This window comes from Castor canadensis, chromosome 19 (genome assembly GCF_047511655.1).
Source record: "Castor canadensis chromosome 19, mCasCan1.hap1v2, whole genome shotgun sequence".
Lineage (NCBI taxonomy): Eukaryota > Metazoa > Chordata > Mammalia > Rodentia > Castoridae > Castor > Castor canadensis.
The window spans coordinates 21,971,827-21,993,404 of record NC_133404.1 but is presented as its reverse complement, the minus strand read 5'-3'; the positions used below and the strand labels follow the sequence as shown (position 1 = coordinate 21,993,404).

Below are 21,578 nucleotides of genomic sequence, written 5' to 3'. Positions count from 1 at the left end.
ACCCTAATTTATGACTAATAGCAATCAGGATTCGGTAAATAGAATAGAAATAGAAATACAGAAGGCAGTATGAGCACATTTTAGTAAAAACGAGATTCATCTCATATGAATCTGAAATATTCATCAGAGGCAGAAAGCAGCGGCTTCTAAGGCACCACCGTTTCCCTTGCTTTGCTGGCGGGTTGAAATGCTTTCAACCGCTAATTGTCAAGGCTTACTCATTTCTATTTTTGAAGGAAAATCTGAGTTTAGGTGGGGGAAAGGAGACTTCCTGGGGGGGATGTCTACTACATATGCATCCCCTAGAAATGGTCCCTTTGCTCAATCAAAGACTGTCCAGACTGGGAGTCCAAGCTATCATCAGGTCAGGTAGTTCCTTAACCAAACCTAGCCAAGCCCACAGCACACAGAGCAGCCTGCGACGGAGCCGGGTCGCCACCCACACCAGAACTGTCTCAAACTCACTGCTTTCACAGCTGGAAAGAGTAATTACCCAAGAGCTGCAGACTGGTCTCCAGGCGGATGGCAGACTGGAAGAGAAGCTCCTCTCGGTTGTCCACAGCTGACTCTGCTTCTAAGTGGCTTTGCAACCAACAAGCATACTCTTCTTTGCTCAGAACCTATGGAAGACACACTGTTGAGTGCTGTGCCAGGTGCTGCAAACAGTGGGTCGCCAGAGGGCAATCTCAGTGAGGCGGCCTACACTCACCCTCTTGGCAATGCACAGGGTGCGCAAGCCTTCCACGGCGTACAGGTTGAGGTAATTCTGTGTTTTGCTTCGGATCTTTTTTTGGTGCCTTCCTCTGGCGTCATCTAGGTTAAAGTACAGGTGGAAACATGCGGGAATAAGGATGCCCAGTACAGCCCCCTGCTGTGGAGCTACCCCAGGCTCGTTTCTTCACTTGCCACAGTGCCCACACTTTTATGTAGAATTCAAAGTCACTATTACATGATTTTAAAAAGGAGACCTCAAGCCAGGCACAGTGGCTCACATCTGTAGTCCTAGCTACTCATGAGTAAAGGTCAGGAGGATCGTGGTTCAAGGCCAGCCCAGGCAAAAACTTTGTGAAACATCATCTGAACCAATAGCTAAGCGTGGTGGGGCACAACTTCTTTCTCAGCTATAAGGGATGCATAAATACGATTGTGGCCTAGACTAACCTGGGTGAAAAGTGAGGCCCTATCCCCAAAAAAGCAACACCTAAGCACAAAAGCTGGAGTCTTGAGTTGTTGCAAAGACCAACCTCTCAACAGACTCCCTTGTAGATGGGAGCATATTAATTAAGCGTATTAACTCAGCTTATTAATTAAGATGGGTCTTCATCCAGGCTGGCCTAGAACCTCAATTCTCCAGATCGCCACTGCTTGAGTATCTGGGATTACAGGCATGAGCCACTAGGCCTGGTCTTATCCTATCACTCTTGGGAGATGCAGATAACCCTTTCCCAGATTTGGATTATTCTTTGAGCTTTTGGAATTAAAATAACAACAATACAGCACTCTGTCCCAGGGGGGAGGGGAAGGCAGTAATAACTCTGCACAGAGCAGAACTGAGCAGGGATGTGATGCTGAGATCAACCACATTCACCAAAGCAAAATGACTGAGTGAAGAGAGGTAGGCTGGGCCATTTGGGACTCTGGGGACCTGGGACAGGAGATCAGTCACATAGTCAGCCACCTCTGAGGTAGACACAGAGGTGTCTCCATATGGAGCCATCTGGGTGGGAGGTGAGAACAGACAACACCTGGCTCTTTCAGGCAGAAGCTGCTCACTACTCTGTCCCCAAGCCCAGACACAAGGACACACACCTGCACCATGGCTGGCAAGACCTTGCTCTTACTATGAGGTGGCTTCTCACTTACAAATCCTCAATGTGTCAAAGGTTGGAGAGTCAGTGGGAGCACACATTGCTGAGATTTGTAGGACCTGCTCTGTGTGACTGCTGGGATTGGTCTGTGGTCTGATGGAGGACACAGGAGGGTGGGAAGAACTTTAGATACATATACACCATCATGGAGGAGCTAGAGGAGCCTAAGGAGACTGCACTGGGGAACAGGGATTCTGTCTGCCCAGCGGTGGGACCAGGTTGGTTAGGCTTACTTCACAGTAACATTTACATTGTATCTGAGGTGACAGTCATGCAATATTAGCCCTTTCTTTCTGATATGCAGTAATCCAAGTCCTTGTTTTTTTCTACCTATGGTAACAGGAGGAATTCTGTATCTGGTGCTGAGTTCCTTGGGTATTGGAAGAATACAATGTGCACAGGTGAGACCAAGGTTGTCCAGTGCCTCTACTACTGGCTGAATGTGACAGCTGAGGGCTCTGTGCAGCAGGACACTGCAGCTGCTCCTGGAGGGGCAGGGGTACAGTGCCAAGCAGTGATGTCTCCATTCCTGTCACAGTGTGTAAAGATGGCTTGCATGTCCACTAACCTTGAGACACAGCAGGACTTTGATCAGCTGTACCTGGATTATCACCAGGAGGCTGCTGGCAGTGCTCACAACACTTGGAGAGATCTGGGGGAGGAAGGCAACTTCTCTTCCTGCTTTGAATGTGTGTTTTTACATTACTCTAAATGATATTTTCATTTCCTTTACACTTCGGAAATTTTATTTTACTAATAAGGAGTTTGATCTTAAGATTTGATACTCCAAAGGAAGATGACTTTCCTGCTTGTTCATGAGTTCATTCATTCATGCAAAATATTTTGTTGATTTACTTAGTGGGGAGCCCCTGCTAGGTGGTGGACCACAATCCTTGTGTCTCTCAGTCCTTGTCCTTGGAGAAGGGTAGGGAAGATGAGGGCTTATGCCTTAAAGACAACACAAGGTGGCAAGTTCACCAAATCACAGGCAAATGAATCTTGAGGGGAAGGAGGGAGACAGGAAAGGGATGGTGCTTACACCATATGTCTACGTTACACTGGGTTAACGTAGTGCTAGGGGCTTCAATGGCGACTTCCTGTGAGGTTGGCTTGGTGATTTTCTTTGTACAGCTGGGAAACAGGCACAGAAAGTGAATGTGTGATTTGTCCAGGGTCACCCCAGCCAGTAAGTACAGGACAGAGGTCTATGAGAAGTGGGGTGGAGTGGAGTTCCTGCTTTCTACCTGACACCACAACCTCCTGCTAGGGCAGATAAGATGAAGACATGACCATGTTCTGCTGACAACATTCCTTACAACACAGTCAACTCTTGTCTGCTCAGTTGATTTATGCCTCTTTTGTTGAAAGTGTGACAAGCTCTTTGAAGGAGAATATAGTAAATCCAGATGTGACAACTGTGTGCTGTCTTCACTTATGACCTGCATGCAGATCCAACAGCCTGGCCACATGCTTTGCTTCCCAGGCAGTTACCTACTGGCAAGGGTTCTGTTCTTTTCCATAGCTGCCCCGACCCTCTCCAAAGTAAAAACTGGACCATGTAAGCATAAGGCTAGGGTGTCCCATCTGAGAAGCATCAAGGTGACCCTGCTGCCATCCTTACGCTCCTCTCACTTGGAGCCTCTGCACTTCCTCAACCATAACTTGCCCAGTGTTTACATGGAGATCTTCCAGATCCAAACTGACTTGCAGCACAGATTTCCCACAGCAAGATGGACATCAACACAAATTTGAACTCAGGGCTCTGCACTTGCAAAGCAGGTGCTCTACTGCTTGAGCCACACCTCCAATCCATTTTGCTCTGGTTATTTTGAAGTTGGAGTCTCTCAAACTATTTACCTAGGCTGGCTTTAAACTGTGACTCTCCCAATCTTAGCCTCCCAAATAGCCAGAATTACAGGCAAAAGCCACAGGTGCCCAGATAAAGTGCTGCTTTTAAATTTTCCCCATAGATGTCATGGTTTTGATGACATGAGAGTTCGGCAATGCCATTACCTGGCCCTTTTAGGATACGGGGGTTGGAGCTCTTCTCTTACTACCTGGAGTTATTTGGATATAGTAGATTTTCTCCCTGAGACCCCCAGTGGGAGGTGGACAAGCAGAGGATGTGGATGCAGTTAGGGTTGCAAGGCTGGGTGGAGGGGGCTGCAAGGTTCCCAGCCTGATTCTGGGCTATGTGGTCCCGACTTTGAGGTCGATTCTGAATCAGATAAGGAGTGTGATGGGGATCGTCTGGTAACTGGCATCAAGTGCCTTCCTGCCTTGCAGATGCTGTGCAAGAAAAGCAAGGGCACACTCAGGAGCCACTGGAGTGGCTATTTAAACATATACATTGGTAGAGAGGACAAGTGTCTCTGCTGTGGCCTCCTACATGGAGCCTGTTTCCTTGCACAGCTCAACAGGGTCCTTACCCTCTCTTGAGGACAGGACAGGACTATTCTGCTGCCCTTGTCCTACTCTTCATGCTAGTGCTGGTCCAGGCGTTTACCTTAGACATAGCGATGTGTGTGTGTGGAGACTGAGGCATGGGGCTCTGTAACATTGCCTTTAATGCAGAGCCACAGAACAGGACAAAGGTGACTTTTTGCAGTAGTATGCAATCTGCTTGGATAACTGTCCTAACAGTGTTTTCCTTTCATGTGGACACAAAGAAGAATCGAATGTCAGAATGAAGAAGGTTCTTGGAATACAAAGCCAGCCTGTGAATTGGATTCTGTGCTGACACTAGGGCAGAACCAAGGTAATGGAGAAGAGAGTCCACTGTTACCATGAGAGGTTGTCCAAACTGTTTTCAGAGACACATTTCCAAGTTTAGCTCAGCTGCTCTTTAGAGGACACAGATGTGACAGGGACACAGATTTCCTGTCTGCAAAGATGAGGATCTAGTACACTCAGATAATCAGGTAGTTCCAGGCCTCAGTGCATGAAGTCATGAAATAGGGAGCTGAGATCATGGTGAGAAGGGCTGGTGGAAGATAAAGTATTTCCTGGCTCCATTCCAGAGCGCCAGAAGGACTTAGCTAGTGCAAATGATTTACAACAGGTGGTATGAGAGCTGTTTTCAGAATATGACAAATGGAAAGGCTACAGGGATCAGGTGGCAAAGCCCCAAGTGGGTCTCTCTCCAGCTACCAGTAGTATCCCCACTCTGCTCCTGACCCCCACAGGTGACCTCATGCTCCTCATCCTGTGAGTGCTGAAGGGGGAATGATGAGGTTTGTCTACAAGCGTGGCCCTTCCTTTTCCCTCCCAGGCTCAGGTGCACTTCTAGCTGGAAAAAGTTACAAGCTCTTTTGCAGCTAAAGTTCCACCCTTCTCACCCCACTAGTTTCTTAAACCTCATTTTTACCCAAAAGTGATGAAAAAGACCAAAACTGCTGCTTGATCCAAAGTCAGGACAGAAGGTGATAAAGAGGCTGACAGCCCCTACCTCCTTGGACCCCAGGAGGCCTGAGGAAGCCTGGCAAACAGGCTGCAAACTGTGGCCTGGATGTCAAAACTATCCCAGGTCCACAGGGCAGGAAGAATCTTCCAGAACTTCTGGTCTAAAAGATCTTAGCCTTCACTATTCGGATTTAAAATCTGATGCTCTCCAAGTAATCCCCAGCCTAACTGTTCTAGAAAGAGGTCAAGGGAGGAACCAGGCGCTGAAGCCCCCCAGATGCATTCCAGTCAAAACCCTTCAAACTTGGAAATATTAATCCAGAGAAACTGCAGTTTTCTGATGCAGCTGCTTTAGAAGTATGAATGAAAATCCCTTTACCCAAGGACTGGGTGGAATTTCTCAAAACTTTCTCCCCTGTGCTGGGGTGCAGCTGTAGGGGTGGAGGGGAAGGGTACCTGAGGAGCAGGGCAGCAGGAGATCCATGACCACAGAGTCAGCCCCCTTGGTGTAGACACTGATCTCGTCAGTGAGTGGGTTCCGTATCACCACTGACATTCTCTTGCGGATGGAGTCAAAGCCGAGTGTGTGTAGGAGCTCGAAGGTGAGTGTGCCCAGTTGGGGCAGCTCCACTGACACCTGGTCGTGCAGCCGGTCCACCAGTGTGCAGTTGTAGGCCCTGGCTGCATACACCAGTGCAGCCTCATCCGGGCTCTCGGCCTCATACCATAGTTCCTGCTCCTGCTCCTGGTGCTCATCCTGGGTGCACTCTGGGGCCCAGCCATCTGCCTGGCCTGCCTGGCTGCTGAAGCCATTGCTGGAGATGGCAGGTGTCGGCTGGCCCAGCCTCTCCTCCAGTCCAAAAAGCATGCTGTCGTGGGACAGGCTAGACAGGAAGCTGGACCCTGATTTCTGGCTGGACTTGGTGACTAGGCTCCCAGCGCTGCTGCTGCCAGAGGTCAGGCGGCTGGGCGAGAACCTGCGCAGGAAATCTTCGATGGTCTTCACCGGGGACTTCAGCTCAAATCTCACCCTCACCTGCAAGAGAAGCAGTCAGAAGACAGGTGAGGGGATCACAGTGTCCCCACACTTTGCATAAAAGGCTCGAAGGAGCAGGTCCACCATTGCCTGGCAAGAAACTGGGCTTCTCCTTCCTCTAACTAAAAAGATTACTTTATATATTCTTTTGAATTATGTTTGTAAAAAATTTAATATACAAATCACATGTCTAAACTCAAGAGAAGTTTTCTCAGCAAATTAAATACATAGACAAAGTCAGGATTCAAATCATTAAATACCTCAACAATCTCAATTAAGTAAGGAAGGGATCAAAATGCATTACACATATACAGCTGTTAAAATTTCAAAAATCTCAAAAATGTAGCAAGGGAGCCACACTTTATTTAAAGAGTAAATGTTGAAAAACCAAACAATAGAAATATAGCAATTTTTTTGGCAGTCCTGGGGTTTGAACTTAAGGCCTCCTCCTTACTAGGCAGGTGCTCTACCACTTGAGCCACTCAGCCAAGTGATAAAGTGTTTTGTGTTGGATATGTTCAAGATAGGGTCTTGTAAACTATTTGCCCAGGCTTCAGATGCAATCCTCCCGATCTCTGCCTCCTGAGCAGCTAGGATTATAGGCATGAGATTAAATGTTGCAACTGAGCCTATCTGACCAAAATTGTGAATGACAATAGCAGCTTGAAGATAAGACACAAAGGAGTAGATTATGACAACAGTACTTTTTCTCTGGTTCCATATGAGTTTATTCATTTTTTTATTCTTTTTGGTTCTGGGGAATTGAGCTGAGGGCCTTATCCGAGCTAAGCATATACTCCACACTATTCAGCTATGCCCGTACTGCCTATAATCCCTTCAAATATGCTACATATCTGAGTGGGGGACGTAAGCAGCCACCCTGAAGTCCCTGATGGCTCCAAATGGTCTTGAAGGTGGCACTCACCATATGTGGGAACAAAAATGCACCCAGAGACATGTGCATTTGCAGTCTGAAGATGAAGTATTCTGTTCCCTACATGGAACTCAGCATGTGTAACCTTTACAACACACCCCAGTGATACTGGGTGCTCTCTTTCTCTCCCTCTCTCTCTTGCTTATGCAGTAATTGCGATATTGCTTGTGTCTGTCAGGCAGGACCTAATCTACGAAACAGACAACCAGAGGGTCTTAATGTGGGTGGTGGAAGATCATGAAGGTCAGATGAGAGATGCTGAGGCAGCCATGAGCTGAAGTAAGAGGCAGTTCCTGCCCAGACCTGTTCACTGGAATCTACCAGGTCCACTAGGGCCTCAGTAGACTGGTGTGGCCAAAGTAAGAGCACAGTAGGGTGGTACCTGTCTTAGACATACTGCTATAGCAGACAGTACAGACCACCTTGCTTACCCCACATCACCCACCAGTGGGGTCTGCTAGCAGGGCTGACCCAGATCTATGGCACACACCCACAGATCCTGTACATCTCCATTTTTTCATCCATTCCAAACTGCCAGGTTCCATATGCACACTCATGCTTATGTGCAGCCCACCCGAGTGTGGTCCACCTGCAGGACTTTCTGAGGAGCACGTGAGTTGCAATAGGGTCCCTTCACACAGAAACCTTTCTTCTCTTCAGAGAGAGCCTTTGTGTTAGACTAAACCCAAACCAGCCTGGGTATCGCTGTATTTCCATCATCCTAAGAAAACTCTGGCTGATTCTCACCCGCTTCTCCTTGAAACATAATCCTAAATGTCTTCATGATATCTTATACATGTGCTGTATGCCAAACTCAACTCTGAGCCCTTTCCATATGTCCTCACCACTGCCCCATGTCCCAGTTGAGGTACCTGAAGCACAGAGATTAGCGTACTACATCTAGAGTAGGTCAGGACTACAGTCTAAGCACCCCAGAATCTGTGCCCCCAACCCATGTTGTCCTCCCTCCTGTGTAAATATAGGACACTAAGTGTCTGCGGAGGTCATCTTGGGTAGCCTTCCTTCTGCCTCTGCCTGGGTCCAGGCAGTTTAGGAAGTACCAAGGCAGATGGAGCATCCAGAACTCATCTGGCCACCCCAGGCCAGGAACTGGCTGGCAGCTCTGGCCTTTCCCATCCTGGATTGAGAAGGTACCTCTGGCAATCTGTCCTCTCCCATTTGTTCTCAGTCCTGGCACCTGCCCACTGCAGCATAGGAGTGGCAGTGCAGAAGGACTGCACTGTTTTGTCCCATAGGAAGCACCCTGCAGTACCTAAACCTGGGAGGGGTCAAGTAGCATGCTTCCTTGTAAAAGACTGGCAACATAGGGCTTCGCACAAGGTCATGGTCATTGTGGGCTGGGGGGGTACTCCAGAACTTGCCTTCTGCCGTGGCTGATCCGGGGATGTAACGACTACTGTGTTGCAGACGGTGAGAGCGATGAAGAAGTCAAAAACATCACAGAGCTCAGGCGAGAGGTGGGCCATCGGGTGCTCCTGGTGCCTGGCGATGGCCAGACACCTGTCACACTCACCCACCTTCTCCAGCAGCTTTGGGTCTGGTGTAATGTCTTTCTCCTGGGAAGAAAATAAAGGCACATGGTAAGTCTGACCAGGCAAATGTCACGGTGTTTATTTGTTTAAGGAGCGTTAATTTTATTATAAGGTGTAAACAGAATTTCATCTCACATATACACATGTCATTTTATGTACAAATTTAATTGTATAAAATGTCACTTACATATGCACATATTCTTATTTGCAGCCTTTTTCCTCATATTTAAATTTGATGTAATCAAAATATTTCATATGCAAATTGGAAATTTTAATTTCTCCCCCAAACATAATACTGTCTGAACTTTTCCCTAGCTTTAAAAATTGTGTGAAAATCCATTTCTTAAACACAACTTCAAAATAGGGGGACATACCATCATTTATCTGCACGTTTTTATAATTGGCTATTTAAATTTCTTTCACCATTTTGCTGACTTCACATATTGACAAACTTCTGTGTATAGGAATCTTTGAATCACTAAATTGCTAGGTCAGAAAGTTTGAATACTTTGCATGTTCTTCACACACATTATAGAATGTTGTCAGGAAAATTTGCTCCAATGCAGTCTTCCTCCTCCTTCCCTGAGTCCCTCTTCCCATATGCCTTGTGTAAAACCGTATTTTGAGATTTCTTTGTTAATTTGTGTATTTTGGCAACACTGGGGTTTGAACTCAGGGCTTTGTGCTTGCTAGGCAGGTGTTCTACTGTGAGAGCCACACCTACATCCCTCTTTGCTCTGGTTATTTTGGAGATAGTGTTTTGCTTTTTGCCCAGGTTGGCCTGGACCTCGATCTTCCTATCTTATGCTTCCCACTGTAGCTGGGATGACAAGCATGTGCCACCAGGTCCAGCTTTTTTTTCCATTGAGATAGGGCCTTGTGAACCTTTTTGCCTGGGCTGGCCTGGAACCACAATCCTCCCAATCTCAGCCTCCCAAGTAGTGATGACTATAGGTGTGAGCCACTAGTACCTGGCTAGATCACTATATTTAAATGGTAGCTTCTGTATTTTATATACATATGTGTATATATATATATATATATATATATGCTTATAATATATACGTATAATACACATTTACATAAAACATGCAGCAGACAAGGCAAGGAAGAGGTTTTAGGGATTGGGCTCATCTAATTAAACTGTGTGTGTGTGTTTGTAGAACAGAAGGGACTGGCTTTGCTTTTGTCAGTTGTCACCTTCTTTTGCCCTGGCTGGCTTGGCACCACAATCCTCCCGATTTCAGCCTCCAGTCTCGTTTTATTCATTTTATTTGGCAGGCCAGGCTTCCTCTCTATCATCCTTTCTGGGTGGTTATGGGCATCATGGCAAAGAGGCTGTGTGAGTGTTTCAGAAGAGTTTTCCACAATAGTGGAAAGAAGGCATTGACTAGAAAAACTTTTGCAAACTAAGCAGAGCCAAACTACCTAACAAAAGCTTATTTGGATAATCAAATATAGACACTTTCGGTGATAGAAGACAGTGACAACAGCAAGAAAACAGGAAAGCAGGCTGGGTCGCGCTCTGAGAGAGCCACATCCACTGCCTGCACTGACCATGGGGCTGCTGAAGGCTGTGTGCTTGGACAGCATGCTGGCCCTCCTGGCCTCTGCCCGACTGCCTGTGCGCCGGTGGGACTTCAGGCTCTGCGTCCTGTGCATGGTCCGGACACTCTGGTGGCTCCCGACGCTGCCACGCTGGGACATGCCCCCCTTGGGCACTACCTCTTCCTCCTCCGAGTCTACCTCCTGATACCTGGCCAGACGCTGGGCTGTGGGCGAGGAACACAGGGTAAGATATCATGAAGACAGGCTGAACTGACTCACGGTGTTTTATATTCCTGAGACTCTGACAAGCCTCCCCCTCCCACCGAGCACTCCTCACTGTCTGACAGTGAGACCACGTTTAGTGAGTTTTCACTGACAGAGGGACATAGAACATTCGGTTTGTATGTACTTTGAGTCACCATGAGGAGGCTTATATCGTCGAACCCATTTCAGATGACAAGACAAATCTCATCTCAGAGAACTCAAGGGATGCCAAAACCTGGGTCTCGCCCAGTAGGGCACAGTGGCCATTCTACCTACTTGACCGAGTCAGGTACGGGCAGATGTGGGTTTACAGTCACTTTTCTGCTCAGGTAGAGTCAAGGTGTGCATGGGGTCAGGATGGCAGGTGGCCTGAATGAAGGCAGGGCAGATATACTGCCTGGTCCACACCACAGGGCCTTGGGATTTGCCTGTCACTCATGGGGGGCGGGGTCATGGGGCCACCTGCTTCACTGGGGCTTTCCAGGCAGATGAAGCCTTGTGCATCTGCATTCTAAACAGAAATGCCTGGAATTTCAGGCTGGGATGAGGGTGCTCACAAGCACAGGCTCCTCACTCAGGGTCACATGGGCAGGGTGCACTCACTCCTGTCCCCATGACGTGTTATGGAACAGCAAGGCTCACACTTCTTCTGACATCACACAGCTTGGTAGCAGACAACTAGGGTTTGGGCCCAACCAGCAAAGCTCCAGCCACCAGGATCCTGACCACGTTGTTAATCTTGAACCCTTAGGGGGCACTGCTGAGCAGTCTCCCTAGTCATATGGGTGCTTAGTAAATGGCCTGGAAGAAGTGCCTGCACTGCCATTTCTTGCTAACCATTGGCTCTGAATCAGTCTTCCTAAGTTTGCCCACTAAAATAGCTTGTTGCATCATGTATTAGCAACAATGAGACTATTCATAAGGATTACTAATTCAAAACAAGCATTTAAATCAGAATGTCAAATGCAAGCAGAGTGTGGGATAACACTAGGGAGCCTGCACTGGGTGCCCATGGCATTGGTCAGCCTTGTGGGCCAGGTCTTTATATAAACCATCAGTTCTTCTTTTAGAAATGGAAAAATGAGGAGGAGGAGGAACATCATCTGCCACTGTCAATAGGCTTGAATGCATCTTAATACCAGGATTACAAGGAGTAAAATCCCTCCCACATTCCTTATGCTCATGGGTGACATAAGCCTCAGTTTGGTGACAGCTGGATGGCAAGGAAGTACAAAGCTTGGGCACATGATTGTGTCCATGTTCTAGCCTTGTGTATGGGAAGTTAGGGCTTCACCCTGCAGAAGAGCAAACCTCTGCTCCACCTCCCCCAGCAGGGCGTGAGATGCTACAGTTCAGTCCCTCAGGGCCACTGTTGGCATGTTGGTGGATGAGGCAGTTTCTGACCCCAGTGGCCTCAGTGATATCAAGCCCTGGGCATGCACAGTCAGCTGGCTGTAGGTCATGAGGTCGCTGAGGGGCACACCTGTGGTCTCCATGGCTGATTCTGGTATGTGAGCTCGGCTCAGTGCTTAAGAGGCCAATCTAACCAAACTCATTTGCCAGAGAACATTAACTGCCTGAAGCCTCTCTGCCTTGGTGCCTGTCAACTGCTGATCCAGGCATGCCTATAAAGCCTGCCGTCATCACACATGGTTGTTTCATTCCTCACCAGGAATTCTCTCCTATATCTTCTGGAGGTGACCAAGCCCTTTGGTTTTATGGTAAGTGTTTGACAACTGTCAAAATCTTTCTGTGATAAACACGGGTGTGCAGGTGCCTTTACTGAAATGTGACTTACATTCCTTCGTGCATATCCCCAGGAGGAGAATTGCTGGATCATATGGCAGGCAGTTCTACTTTTAGGTTTTTGAGGAGCCTCCATACTGTTTTCCATAGTGGTTGCACTAATTTACATTCCCATCAGCACCCATGTTTATTGCAGCATTAGTCACAATAGCTAAGCTACAGAAACAGCCAACATGCCTCACTACTGATGAATGGATCAAGAAAATGTGGTATTTATATATTGTATATAAAAGAACGAAATTTTGTTATTTGTAAGTAACTGGATGGAATTGGAGAACATCATCTTTAGTTAGCCAGATTCAGAAGGCCAAAAGTCACATGTTTTCTCTCCTTATGTGGAATATAGACCTAATACATTTACAGCAATACTATGAAAAACAGGTCACACTAAGGAGAGGTCAGATACAAGAGAGGGAAGGTAAAATAAGAAAGTTAAGAAGGTGAATATGGTTGATGTACTCTTTATACAAGAATGAATATAGAATTTTTAAACCTGTTGAAATTAACATAAGAAGGGGACTAAGGTAGAAAGAATAAAAATACAGGAGATGAACCAATTCGGGTTATAATACATATATACATGGAAATGTCACAAGGAAACTCCCTGTATAGCTATCTTAAACAAACATGTCATTTTTATTTTTATTTTTTACAAAAATGGAAAACAGGAAAGTAGAACAGGTCCGGTATGAGGGGGCTGGTACCACTGGGAGGGGGGAGGTAGTGGGGAAAGGGTGTAGGAGATGAATATGGTGCAAATATTGTGTACACATGTATGTAAATAGAAAAATGAGACCTGTTGAAACTATTCCAGGGGAGGAGGAAAAAGGAGAATGATAGAGGGGGAGAATTCAAGCATGGTATATTTGATACATCATAAGAACTTTGTAAATGCCACAATGTACCCCTAACATGACAATTAAAAAAAATCTTTCTGTGATTCTGCCCCATGGAGCATCAGGTTCGAAATTTACTATTTTTAAAAAATGAATTATTAATATTTTTATTGACATCATATTTTTTTACATTTAAGGGGTACAATGTGATGTTCTGATATGTCTATAATGCACCATGATTAAATCAAGCTAATTAACCTATCTATCACCTTATTTACCTATCATTTTTTATAGTGGGACATCTGAAATTTACTCTCAGCTATTTTGAAATATAGAATACGTTATTATTGACTAGAGTCACTCTGCTGCTCAGTAGATAGTCAACCTATTCTTCTTGTCTACCTGCATCTCTAGAAAGTTCTTGCAGAACACGCTGCTTGGGAATGAACCATTCTGCACAAGGGTTAGCAGTTAGGGCGGGGAAGAGGAGGTGAGAGGGTAGGGGATGAGACTGGGAGAGGGTATGGAAGCCAGAAGAAAGAGGGCAGATAGATGGATGCATGCTAAACCATCACTGGCAGTTTATTTTGGGTGGCAAACAAAACATTAAATAAAGTGCGTAAGTTGCATTGCCTTCTGTTTAACATGGCTGTTCTATCTGTACACGGAGGAAGACTGTGTATAGCAAGATAATTCTTGGGGGCCGGGGATGTAGCTGTTCCCCTTCCTCTACCTCACTCTGTACTCCATCTTATTTTGGGGCATGCTTTCTTTGATGTTCTTTGCTGCTGTTACAGAAAGGGAGCTCTGTTTGGGTACGCTATAACCCCCAAAACCTCACCATAGTGCCCTCTCTTGGTGGGTGTGGGGAGTGGGTGGCTCCAGTCATCCTTGGCTTAAGAAGCTGGTGGGTCCAGGAGTCCTCCCTTCAGTGAGGAAGGAGGCAGCAGAGGATAAGGAAAGGAGAGATGGGAGGAAGGGTGGTCTAAATAATCAGAAGTGAGGCGGTTAGTTTCTCTGCAACTCCCACAGACGTTGTGTTCCAAGAGAAAGAATGCAGCACGAATTACCCAGTGCTCTCCTGAGTACTTTCAGCTGATAACAGGAAGACGGATGAGTGACAGCAGGACATCCCTCAGTGTGGCAGAGTGCAGAGACTGCATGCTGCAGAAGGGAGCACATCAAGGGTGCTCTGCCTGGCTGCTGCATTTGCCTGGCAGAAAACGAGCTGAAACACATGACCATTATTGCAGATACTGCAGTGAGCAGGCGATGCCAGCCCATTCTATAAATAGCACCAGGCTTCAGGCACCCAAGGTGCTCTGACAGCCACGTCTTTTATCCTCTCTTGAAAATCAGCAATCTCTGAAGCTTGTGGGGTGTGTGTGTGTGTGTGTGTGTGTCCATCCACATACAGCATTCATTAGAGCAGCTTTCTGGTTCAGCCCAGACTGGAAGCCTCCCTACCCCCAAACTCACCATTTGCATCATGAGAATATTCTATGCCAGACACAATGCATTTTCGGAAAACCATCTTATTCTCAGTTAAAGTGCCGGTTTTATCGGAGAAGATGTATTGTATCTGCCCTAAGTCTTCTGTGATGTTCAGAGCTCGACATTGCAGCTGTGAATCTGTTTCTTCATCATACAAGTCTATATCCTGGTTAATGAAGTACACTTGGCACACTTTAACAATCTCAATGGAAACATACAAGGAAATTGGGATCAAAACCTAGGAGACACAAGGCACACAGGATGAATGACTGAGGACTGGGGAGCTGCAGGATCAGTGCAATCTACTTAAATGACAAATGACTACAACCACAAGGAACAGGAACTATACTGTACCTTTAAGAGCTTAAATAGGTTGGTTTAGTCACTATTGGAAAAGGATTAGAGTATTGGCAAAGAGTTTAAAATAGAACAGCCTATGGTGCAACTGCAGAATGGAAATCCACTATGGCATCTGGAAGTATAATCATGGCTTGGAGGGAAGCAAGCATTTTCGTATTACTAAGTTGTGCTTGAGAGAGGCTAGGAAAGGAAAGAGAGAAACGAGAGAGAGAAAAAAACAAACATGGCACAGTCAGAATCCTTATAAGTAAAGTCCCCTCAAACCACAGCAGCACTCCAGCCCCAAGTGACAAGAGCTGTCTGTCACCTGTGGACACAACCCAACAGTTCAGAGACCAACCAAAATGGAAAAGAAGTCTTTTTTCAGAGATTGGTTTTCTGTTGAAGGACAATTTCTATGATCTTGTGCAATACAGGGCAAAGGGATGAAAGCTTGGAGAAAAATATTCACAGTTATATCTTGATAATGTAAGACCAACTTCCTTGAAATTAATGTTTGCTTACTTTGTAGAGTCACAGAATTGAATGAGTATGGGCTCAGAATATCAGGCTCAGACTAAATGAGCTCTCCTGGCAAGTTAATCATGTAATAAAAATGATTCCCTAACTTAGGGCTAGAGCAAAATTTGCATTTATACAAAAAGCCTCATTTAGAATGTTAAATAAGGCTGTTTCAGGTTGTAGAAACTGTGCTACATATGCTCCTCTCTCAGACAAGGTTGTGCGTGTCCTCTGGTCAATCTTTGTGTTCTCAAAAAGTTTAGTGGTAATAACATTCATGGTGCCTTCTCACCTTCAGAGTTCTAGGACCATCCTCATTCTCTAAAAGTCCTTTGTGGGCATGGGCTCTTAGTGAGTGGGAGTTGTGAATGATACTGGTAGAAGTGATGGTGGTGGCAGTAACAACAATGCTTATATTAAACTATGCTTATAAGTGCAATATAATCCTGAATTGATTCCTGAAACAGAAAATGTGCATCACCGGAAAGATGGATGAGCTCCCAATGAAGTGGTTTGGAGTTTAGTTCACAGCAAAGTACCCAAGTTAGTTTCTTACTTTTACAAAACTAAGAACACTGGCAATGTAAGATGTTTTACATTAGGGGAAACTGAGTGAAGGATGAGTGTGTGAACTCTCTGTATTAGCAGTAATTTTTCTATAAATCCTAAAATTATTTCAAGATAAAACTAAGTTTTTAAGTAACTGAGGTTGGTGGGGTAGGTCAGTGTTTAGCACTTGCTTAGCATGCAGGAAGCTCTTGGTTTGATCACAGGCACACCAAAAAGTATTTAAAAGGAAAAACAACAAAAAGATAACAAAAACAAGCCAAACCATTAGAAATCTTAAGGAAAGCAAAGGAGAATTTTGACATGAAAATCACCCAAAGGAAAAACCTACAGATAATCAGGCAGAAACATAAAAAGTAACGCGTCAGACAGACGTATCTGTGGTCCTCCCAGATGCAGAGTTTATAGAAGTTCTTAGCGAGTCTGATGATGTTTAAGTTCTCTCGAGAAAGCTAAAAGAATCATCACACAATACTTAGTGTTGTTACCTGCAGAACTATTATCATTGTCAAAAATGAGTACACTGCAGCTGTGACTGGGGATAAAGAACTGCCATCGGACTCGGGGACGTGGAATGATGCCTTCTTCGCTTGATACCGCTGTACCCACAATCCATGTCCTGTAGCAATGTTCAAAGAGAAGCGTCATTCATCCAGTAGAAAAGTGAGAGCACTACCAGTGAATACTGAGGTAACACTTTAATGTTATTGCCCGACACAGCACATTTGGTTTGTTAGCCTCCCCTGCCTGTAAGAGAGCAAACACGCTCGGTATTCTTGGCACCCATGATCTGACTTTTCTGGAAGGAACATGAACCTGGTGTTCTCTTCACGTCAAGAGTTTCCCATTGTTGGTGCTGAATGGTACCATGGGTCACACTGCAGGAACTGCATGTGTTCTTGAAAAGGTGTTCCCAATGTGTGCCTCACAGAAGACCAGATGCTTAGTGACAAAGTGGGAGATCTGGAATGTTCTCATGTTCTAAAAAGCCCATGGTAAAGTACGCTGTTTCACCTGTGAGTCCCATACCTACCTGACAGCAGAACCCTAATTTATGTTCTGTGTGCCCATGTCTTCTACACTGGGCTCTGCAACCACATCATACCTTCCTGGCTCATGTTGGCAGCTGAGCAGGGTCGAGGAGAAGGTCATGTTCTGGTGCCTCAACGTACTTCCCCGCAAGGCTCATGTAACCTGCTAGCCTCTTCTTAGGACCCAAATAATGTTTTTCTCTTTCAATGAAGTTCTCATTGGTAATATTTGTGCTTCTCTTGCTATTAGCTTTAGTCTGTTACTAGCTTCCTTCCTATTGCTGTGATGAATCCATTCCTCCATCCAGGTAAGGGGTCAATTCAGAAAATAACATTACTACATCAAGGCCATTCATTAGGCATCTCAACATGGCCAGTGCTGGTAAAAACAACCCAGAGTCTGTGTCAATAAAAAGTATGTATTTTAACTGAAAAGTGCTGGGTCTGGCTGAGACAGAGCAGCCCACCAAGCTCTCCTGGAGGCTGTCAGCTGTGCCCACCCACTGGTGGTCCATCTAGGAGACTTACCCACCGCTGAAAACAGAGACATACAGACGAGGAGAAGGACACACCAGAGTACGTCGCAGTTCATCTGCCTCTCTAGCTGGCTGCGCTTGTAGCGGGGCCCGCTGTTGTTCAGCAGAGCCTTGGTCTCGTGTCCTGGAAGGGAAGACAACGAGACATGGTGAATCAACGCCCAACAGATACAGGCCCAATGATGGGGATCCCAGAGAGTGAATGATTACGCTACCATCTGACGAAGTTGGGTCGAAATAGCAGAGTATAAAATGAATCTTACTTATGTATCAACTGTGGGGAATAAAAAGAAGAAATGCACTAACATGCCCTAAGAGAACATTTTCGGTTCAAGTTAGAAGAATTCTTGCTTTTGCTCTTTTCTGTTCTCCCCATTTTCCAGTTTTCTACAATGGGTTTATGCCAGTCTTATAATTAGATAAAATTAGAGAGTCAGGCATGGCAGTTCACAGCTGTAATCCCAGCTACTTGGAGGTGGAAATTGGGAGGAATGCATTTTGAGGCCAGCCTGGCAGAGTTAGCAAGAATTCATCTCAGTCAACAAGCCACATGTGGTGGTACATACCTGTAATCCCAGCTATGTAAAAGGATCACGGTGCAGGCCAGCTCTAGGCAAAAATATGAACAATAACTAAAAGCACACCCCTACTCTGCCACCCCAAAAAGGGAGCTGGAGGTGTGGCTCAAGTGGTAGAGGGCTTGCTTGGCAAGCAAAGAAGACCTGCGTTCAAAACTCAGTTCCACCGAAAAAAAAAAAATCAGAGCTGGGCACTGGGCTCACGCCTGTAACCCTAGCTTCTCAGGAGGCAGAGATCAGCAGGATTCAAAGCCAGCCCAAGCAAATAGTTTGCAACTATTTGCAAACTATCCAATACGAGAAAAGGCTGCCAGAGTGGCTCAAGTGGTAGAGCACCTGCCTAACAAGCAAGAGGCCCTGAGTTCAAACCCCAGTACCACCAAAAACAAAAAAAATCAAATAAAAATCAGTGAAAGCACAGAGCACCACAAGTGCTCTGGTGCCTGTGCCTGTGCTTACCTGCGTAGACAACAATGCCAACCACTGCTTCCGTGTTCCGGATGGTGCAACCTCGCAGCAACAGGTTTTCCTTGTGCAGTCCGGACTTTTTTCCATTGTTGTGTATGCTGTTGAGAAACAGTGGCACACATCACATGACTGCATACACTGCCTTGAGTCTCAATCAGCACTGCCGTGGAAAGGGATACAGTGGAAGTTCTGAGGAGCCTGGAGCCTGGGCAGGGAAGGGGAATAAGAAACCCCAAGCAGAGATGGCTTGGGTTTGTCCTGTGGTCTCAAGAACTTAGAGGAAGCTATTGTTCACTAGGAATTGGGCATCTAAGGCAGCCTTGATGCTTGTCTATTTACTTTGCTCACAGGCTTGTTTTCACTCCAGGGACTGTCCACAGCTAGAGAGAACCAATCCCAGAATGGCAGGGCAGAGCTGGGAAGCCAGACAAGGATGGCTTGCTAGGTGGCCCCTGCTCCCAGTGGGAAGCCTCCCAACCAGCACCTCATATTGTCATAAAAATACAAATATGCCTCTAGAAAAGTAAATGACATTAGTTTTGTCAACATTTCTTCACAACTTTTTTCTTATAAAAAGTCATAAATTTATTAGAAATATTAATATATTAAATTTGAAATGGGATAAATCCCATGTGGCAAGGTCATAAATTTCGTTTCCTTGCTATATAGCTTCAGAAAGATAATCCAAGTTGATTAAACACTGGTTTTCAGACTCAGTCTTTTGACCCACCAATGACCCATGCTGACCAGGATGTTTCTGTGCCATTGAGATAGACATGGTCCCAGAAACCCATGTACAGGTCACAGTGGGAGGCCTTGGAAGCTACCAAAACTACAGTGGGAGCCTGACCGAACCTTCCACCCTAAGCAGAGCTATCTTGGGGGCACCTTCCATAAAGGTACCTTTTTATACCCTCAACGGACAGCCCTTCTTGTGCCCACACACAAACCCACAATTCAAATGCCTCCTCTGTTGTTCTTCGCAGCTCACTGGAGAACACTTGGAACTCCTAGGATGATGCACACTGACCATGGAAGTCAACATATTTTCTGAAGAAGAGATGCTAATGACAATATCAAGGCTAAATGCATGCTGGGATGATGCATTATCTACAAGGCTATCATTCACCACCATAGCATTGGTTCTTCTGCAAGCAAACACAAAGTAACACGCAGGGAGGTGTGCGAGCAGCACTGTGCTGATGGCCCACTCTGGCAATTCCAAGACACAGGAAGCCTTTACTCTAAAAACAGGTTCAAGACTGAAAACCTAACTGCCAATGGAAACATCAAGAGCCCAGCCTATAAGATGTTGTCATAGTCACAGACAAAGCCCTGCTCCGCTTCTTCCAAGTGAGAGAACACTACGGTCACATTTCTCATGGGTATGTCTCTATAGAAGCAGCTACACATAGAAACAACTTCCCTGGGAAAGCAATAAAGAACAAATCATCGAAAAGTCCCAGTCATGCTTAATAGGAACAAAAGATGAACTCAATAGAAGCAAGAACATTTCAGATGAAGCCATCTTTGACATGACACACTTTTCAGCAACCACAATCAGCCTTTGTAGCCATGGGTTCTGCACCTGCAGATTCGACCAAATAGAGATGGGAGATATTTGGGAGAAAAAAATTCACCTGTACTGAACCTATACAGTTTTCTTGTCATTCTCTAAACAATAGCCTATAACACCTATTTACGTAGCATTTGCATACAATACCTGTATTAGGCACTGTAAGTCATCTAGAGGTGATTTAACGTATACAGGAAGATGTGGAGGCTGTATGTAGGTTCTCTGAAAATGCTATACCACTTTATATAAAGAACTTGAGTATCTGTGGGTTCTGGTATCAGAGAGGAGTCCTGGAACCAATTCCCCTGAGTCTTGAGGGATGACTACTATTCTCTCTCTCTCTCTCTCCTCTCTCTCCCTCTCTCTCTCCCTCCCTCTGTATTTCTGTGCTGGGAAATCAAACCTAGGGCCTCATATATGCTAGGCAAGCACTCTACCATTGACCCACACCCCCCAATCATGTACTGTGCTTTCTATTCAAATATGCCAGGTGAGAACCCATCGCCAAACAATTGGTCTATATATGGACCAGAGCCACAGGGACAGGCAGCAGATACAGGGGATGGGGCCACAGCCCCCGTATATCAGAAATGGGAGGGAGAATGGAGAAGAGCACCACCCAGTGGAGTCCTGCCACTCAGCAGCCAGGGGGCCTTGGACTTCTGAGCGAGACAGTCCCAGCCAACTCTGCAGAAGACCCAAGGCTATGTGAGCATGAGTTCAATTCCATGAAGATACACAGAGCACAGTGGGCCTGTCACACTGCCCCTGGACCCTCCTCTTCTGGAATGAGCTGGATTATGTCTCCTAGAATTCATAGGCTGAAGTCCTAATCCCCAGGACCTCAGAATCTGACTGTTTGGAGAGTGGGACCTTAAAAAAAGTAATTAGATTAAAGCAAAGCTGTTAGGCTAGTCCCCAGTCCAATCTGTCTGATGACTTCGTAAGATTAGGATACAGACACATAGAGGTACGGCCATGTGACGACACAGAGAGAAGGCGACCATCCATAAGGCCATCAGAGAGGCCTCACAAGAAATTAACCCTGTTGACTCCTCGATCGAAGACTTCCAGGCCTCAGATTGTAAGAAATATACTTCTGTTGTCGAAGCTACTCAGTCAGTCTGTACTGTTCTATTATTGAACACACCCTTTAACATTTAATCTAAGCTACTTGGAAGAGCTCACCTGGTTCAAGCCTCCAGGTCTCTTGACTCATC

The 21,578-nt window shown here is 45.8% G+C and overlaps 1 protein-coding gene across 5 annotated transcripts in view; it reads right to left on the bottom strand.

Moving 5' to 3' along the window:
- Atp10a (ATPase phospholipid transporting 10A (putative)) overlaps positions 1-21,578 on the bottom strand; it is a 199,275-nt gene that overhangs the window by 42,475 nt on the left and 135,222 nt on the right. For 4 of the 5 annotated variants that reach the window (XR_012444060.1, XM_074062037.1, XM_020171279.2 and 1 more), the window contains exons 4-12: positions 18,774-18,880; positions 17,729-17,860; positions 16,658-16,788; positions 14,727-14,979; positions 10,351-10,565; positions 8,623-8,817; positions 5,727-6,306; positions 710-813; positions 494-620 (exon numbers count right to left, since the gene is read on the bottom strand). Coding sequence is in view for 4 of the 5 variants with exons in the window: in XM_074062037.1 (XP_073918138.1) it covers positions 494-620; positions 710-813; positions 5,727-6,306; positions 8,623-8,817; positions 10,351-10,565; positions 14,727-14,979; positions 16,658-16,788; positions 17,729-17,860; positions 18,774-18,880 (1,844 nt within the window). In the remaining variant the exon portion in view is untranslated. The remainder of the gene's footprint in view (positions 1-493; positions 621-709; positions 814-5,726; positions 6,307-8,622; positions 8,818-10,350; positions 10,566-14,726; positions 14,980-16,657; positions 16,789-17,728; positions 17,861-18,773; positions 18,881-21,578) is intronic. The other variant, XM_074062038.1, reaches the window with a different exon arrangement.